The 5,739-nt window shown below is 58.7% G+C and overlaps 1 protein-coding gene across 1 annotated transcript; it reads right to left on the reverse strand.

The window, feature by feature from the left end:
- Positions 1 to 819: 819 nt before the first annotated feature.
- On the reverse strand, positions 820 to 5,011 carry Isl2 (ISL LIM homeobox 2). Its single transcript, XM_050119399.1, has 6 exons — positions 4,954 to 5,011; positions 3,978 to 4,167; positions 3,608 to 3,870; positions 1,939 to 2,222; positions 1,252 to 1,419; positions 820 to 936 (listed from the first exon to the last, which is right to left on the reverse strand). The coding sequence occupies exons 1-6, from the start codon at positions 5,009 to 5,011 to the stop codon at positions 820 to 822; spliced, it is 1,080 nt and encodes a 359-aa protein (XP_049975356.1).
- Positions 5,012 to 5,739: the final 728 nt, after the last annotated feature.

Below are 5,739 nucleotides of genomic sequence, written 5' to 3' on the forward strand. Positions count from 1 at the left end.
CACGCCCGTCGGCGTCCAATCAGCGTCCGGCCCGCCCGTCGGGCACCGACTGCACCGCAGCACGAGGGCGGGTGAAGCGGGTGAAGCTGAAACTTCCCTTGAGGCCCACTTGCTAAGTGGCGTTCGTCTGGCTCCCCGGGCGCCAACAGCACACAGGAGCGGCATGGCATCGGGTTGTTTTTTATTAAGATCAAAATATTCATCCCACTATTCGCCTCACAATAAATAACAATAACTTACGTTTGTTCGGCAAAGGCTCTCACTGTCCTCCGTCGACTGATAATTTAAAACATTTTTTAAAGATAGTCTGGTTTCTACTTTGTCCGGCAGTCATGCGCTTTCGGGGGTTGTGTCAGTTCCTTGGATTTGTCCTGTCCTCCTCACCGCCAGGGCCGGTGCAAAGCATAGGGTCAGCGCAGGTGCATCCGGAGCAGCTCCCACGAGGGAGAGCAGGTCCCTGTAGGGCCCCACGCAGAGGTGGGTCCTGGGCGAGTGTGGCACGGAGAGGCAAAGTGGCAGCTCCCCCACGCAGCGCGGGAGAGCCGAGGGCGGAGCTAACCCAGAAAGTCCCAAATTCTATTTCAAGAAAAACAAAAAAGTCCTGGGAGCAGCAGTCTCCAGTCTCGTCGGCGGGGCAGGCCGCGTCCCGCTCTTCTGGTTGTCCTGTCGTTGTCGTCGCCTGCCTCTGCCCCCCTCGCTTTAAATAACAACAATAATTACAAGGGCCAGAGAGTTTTCAGAGCTGGAATGGCCTGAGCATGGGTGAGTCTCATGCAGGGAGCATGCGAGGTCGGCGGGCTGGCAGCTAGGGGTCCCTGCTCACGTCTCCACGGGACTCGGCACCATACTGTTGGGGGTGTCCGGGAGCTGTGAGGACAGAGAGGTCACGTCGCTGCCGGAGGAGTTGCCTAGGGAGCCAGACTCTGAGAAGGAGACCTGGGAGGGCAGAGACACCAGGGTAGAACAAGTGTGTACACGCCCGAGCCGGTGATCCTGGGTCACCTGCCCAGAGACCCTGCGTGTTCCCAGCAGACAAGTTGCCAGCTGAGTAAATCCTGAGGAGAGGGATGCCAGGTCCCCCAGTGACACAGGGGGATTCGGGCGGATGAGGGAGAGACATTAAAACCAAGTTTAGTGTCAGCAATGAGGCCCAACAGCCTTTCCTCTTTGCCAGTTCTGTCCCGGACCCCTTGTCCCAACGCAAAGTCCCCTCCACTCCACTCCCACTGGGCAGTTAGCGCAGGGCCTCACCAGCTGTTGAAAAGCGGGTTGGTCCAGGTCACTCTGGAGTGCGAACTCGCTGAGCGCTTTCCAAGGCGGCTGGTAGGTCTGCACCTCCACTGCACTGCCCTGCACAGCGTTCTCATGGCGGATGGGGCTGCCCGCCACCAGGGGCGTCCCAGTCAGTCCCTGGAGGCTCTAAGGGGCAAGCGGACGGCACAAGGCATTAGAGTTAGGTCTTGGCTTTTGCACCACTTTTCGACCATGGAACCCCAGGTTCTGGAGACCGACTTGGAGACTGCATTGGTGTGGGGAGGCACACTTGACTGCACACCTCCGCAGTGGAGATACCCTAGGGCCCACAAATCCGCCAACCGCTTCACTACCATGAGCCAAACACCAGGCCGGGGAAACGAAATCTTTTACACCCTTTCCTAGCCAAGCATACAAAGGGGGGGGGGGACCTTCGGATCCTGACAAAGAAAATTACACCTGGCAATCCGTGCCTAGGACTCTTTGTCTAGGACCCCTCGACTCTGGGCTGTCGCTGGCACAAGACACCACCACCAACCACCGCAACTTGAAGGCTAAGGCCAGCCTTTCGTTGTGGTGCCAGGCTACGTGGAGAGTCCAGTTCCGCCTAGGTCTCCCCAGAAAGAGGCCTCCGGAATGCCTCGGTGGCCACCGCCCGCCTCCCCGCCACCGCCAGCACCTCACCGCCTTGTCGCTGTGTTGCTGCTGCTGTAGCTGTTTCATGAGAATGGACTTCTTCTTGTCCTTGCAACGCTTGTTCTGGAACCACACGCGGATGACCCGTGGGCTCAGGCCCGTCATCTCCACTAGCTGCTCCTTCATGAGCGCGTCGGGCCGCGGGTTAGCGGCGTAGCAGGTCCTCAGGGTGTGCAGCTGCTTCTCGTTGAGCACAGTCCGCACCCTGGTTGTCTTCTCAGCCTGCTTGTGCACGTGCGTGCGCAGCGAGGGCTGCCGTCCGGACCCGGTGTCTGCAGGGGCCGAGAGAAGCAGGGGGTCGGATGGGTCGCCAGTCATGCTCCCCAAGATTTCGTTTCCCTTTTATTCCGTTCATTTGGTTATTTTTCATTTCTCTCTCCATCCGTTCGCCTTACCCAAAAGGAGTATGCTTTTTGTTCTGTCCCTAGCTCCCAAGCCCGACTGCCTCTCAGCGATCTCCCGGAGTCCTGCAGGACTCTGGAGTTCTGCTTTAGGCCGCTGCGCTTACTAGCAGACCCTAGGAAAACCCAACTGCGCCCAGCTGGACAAGCGAAGCCCTGTGTAAGAAGGTGGGGTTTTAGAGGAAGAGGTGGAAATCGCAGTGTGACTCCGGAGGGGAAAGGGAAGAATGCGGGGCTTGGGACCCAGCACAACTCCCAGACTGAAAAACTCTTCTACTCCTAACGGCCTGCTTCGGCCCGTCTCGCCGTTCGGAACACTCTGGAACACCGAAGAATCCGACTTGAGACAGCGAAGGCCTTCAGGGTACAGAATGGTTCCTTCCTGGCTGTCTGCCCTGGAGCTTCGGCCGGGAGATTCTCCCCTTCGCTTGGGTTCCCTCTGCCCTGTGGCTGGTGCAACTCACACCCACCTGGAACAGCCTTAAGCCTACATTTTCACAACAAAGGGGGCCCCTGGGCGATCTCCAGAAGTGGTTCGTGAACACCAACTCCACTGTGTCGCGTCCGACCTGGTCTACACGTCCACTGGATTTTAGCTGCACTGTTTACATTGATGTCCCCTCTAGGCATTTCTAGGTCTGGGTAAACATTTACAAATAGCCCACCCAGACCAATTTCCTCTTTCTACAGTGTGGAAACAGAGAAACAGAGAGGGGTGGAGCCCTGGGGCCACACAGCTTGGAGAGCCAGGGTCTGAGCCTCAGACGTCCTGGCTTCCTGGAGCTGGGGTCCCTGTGACACTCTCTCCACCTGTTTCTGGCCAACACCCAGTCTGAGCAACTCCTAGTTAGGACACCAATCGTCCTAGCTGGACCTCAAAACAAGAACACAGGCCCCTCTTCTAGAAGGTTGGCCTTCTCCGGTAGGCTCCCGGGCCGGATATCATCTTTTCTCCCTGACGGATATCATCTTTTCTCCCTGACGATAACCTGTTCTTTAAAGAAATTCTAAACAAACCCAGACAAGCTCCACTCTCCGGATCCTAGCATCGTGTCCTACAGGGTACGGACCACGGAGAACACAACTCCCGAAGCTCAGGCTCACACACTTCCAATTCCCCACCCCAGATACACACGGCTGGATTCCCAGCGCCAGGGCCTCTCACACCAGCTTCCCGTCGGAAGCTCGGCGGCCGGCTACACACTCGCACATCCCGCCGACGCGGCGCGGCTACGCGGGCCGGGAGAGCGGCTTACCTGGCAGATGCAGGCCGCGGGCGCCGGGGAGCGGGCCGGGGCTACGCGGGCTGCCGGCCGCAGCGCGCTCCAGCAGGAGGCCGTGGTCGGCTCGGCAGAGCAGCTCGTGCTCCCGCAGCGAGAACTCATCTCCCGGCAGCAGCTGGCGGCTGCACACGGAGCAGCGGAAGCACTCGATGTGGTACACGCTGTCCCGCGCCCGCATCACCAGGTCGCTGCTGCTGAAGCCCACCTGGCACTGGGCGCACTTGATGCCGAACAGCCTGCGGGCCCGGGCGCGGCGGGCGTCAGCGCGGGGGGACCCGGGCCCGGGACGCGCAGCCGTGTCCCCCAGCCCACGGGGGCCGAACCCGAGGTCACGCCAGCTCACCTGACGTAGTCCCGCTTGCAGTAGGTTTTCCCGTCTCTCACGAAGCACGTGCACGTCTCGTCCAGGTACTGGCTGCACTCGGCGCACTTGAGGCAGGCGGCGTGCCACTCGAGGTCGGGCGACACCCGAAGGATAAACTGGTCGTGGATCTGACTCCCGCAGCCCACGCACATGGCCGTCCCGGGCTTCTCTGGCGGGGAAGGGCGCAGGGCCCGTGTCAGGCCTGACTGCCGACCCCGGCCGGCCTTGGCCGCTGCATCCCCAACCCAACCCTCTCTCGCTCTCTCGCTCTCCCTCTCTTACTCTGAGAAGTGCGACCACAAGGGAACGGAAAGCTTTCGAAAGGTCCAGAAAATAGGAAACGAAAACAACACAATCTCCTGACATTTCCGTTATCACGGTCTTTGAACGGGCGCGTCGTGTCGGTCCAGATACAGACAGAACTAACGGGAGGCGGACGGCAGCACAGTGACACCGGGGAGCCCCGGACGCCTCTGCGTCCACACTGGCGGCCAAGCCCGGATTTCCGCCCGCTCACAACGACTCCCTCCAATCCCAACATCCACACCGCAGCTTTCAGCGCGGTCCCCGCTCAGCTTCTTCGACAGATCTTAATTAAACACCGCGCAGATCAAGCGACTAAAATCTCTCTAGCTTCGAAAGACCGAAAGACAAGCAAACAGAAAAAAAAATCCCATCTCCCTAAGTCAAACCTAATCGTCCTAGCAGAAAAGAGAAAGAATTCAGTCTTGGGGTCAGTTCAGCCGGCTTGGGAAATAAAATCTAATTATAAAATAAAACAACAGGATTCCAAAGGATAAACACTGCTACAGGCGAAATGCATTGGTTTTTTTCTTTATTCTCCCAAGTATTTTGTCAGATAGAAGCCACTTGTAGAATCAGCTAAACATTCTTCTGCATTGGAAATGTTGCATATTAAACACGCATACACACCCACACACACAGAAAGACTTACTCTTGGAATGATCCCCCATAGCACCCAGAAAAGGATAATGAAAAATAATATCCACCATGCAGAGAGAGATGTACGCAAAGCGTGCTGCCGGGGGCAGAAGGACCAGGGTCACGCGCCCAGCCTCTGCTCTTTGCTAACTAACTCCTGCCCGGCGGAGTTGAAGGGGCGATTCCGCACCGGCCCGCACGCAGCATGACGTCAGCACGCACTCGCCCGGGCCGGAGCTGGAGGCGGGACCTGTAGCGTCGTCACCCGGCTCCCCCACAGCCACGGGGACTGCGGGGGAGGTGATGGGGACCCGGAGGGTGGGCTTGGGTAGCGCCGGGAGATTGGCTGCGAGGAAGTGGGCCAGCTCTGATTGGCGGGGAGTGAACAATGGAGCACAGCCCCCTCCTCCCTGAAACCTTCCAGGATCCGCTCTGCGGCCCCGGGTCCCGCAATCCCTGGGAAACTGCGTCTCCACCCAGCGGGCTCTGCCGCAGCGCCGCGCTTTCTGTGGACTTGCGGGGCGGTTGCCCCAGTCGCTGCCTAGCAGGGTGATGGACACCTGGGGATAGATGGGAGCCGTCGCTCCCTTAAAAGTGTTTTTCTTTTATAATTTTTAAAATAGGAATTCCTCCTGGGGACGACAGGACTAAGGGAGAAAGGGGGATCCGTTGGGTCGCGACCATCGCTGGTCCTGCGGGCCACCTTCCTCCTGTGCGCCTGAGCCTTTGTTCGGCTGGGGTCCAAGTTAGAGAGAACGGGTAGGAATTGACCACCTGAGTTTGGATAAACTCTTTTCGG

Source organism: Alexandromys fortis, unplaced genomic scaffold, assembly GCF_014885135.2.
Source record: "Alexandromys fortis isolate MF-2015 unplaced genomic scaffold, M_Fortis_MF-2015_v1.1 scaffold_167, whole genome shotgun sequence".
Taxonomy (NCBI): Eukaryota; Metazoa; Chordata; class Mammalia; order Rodentia; family Cricetidae; genus Alexandromys; species Alexandromys fortis.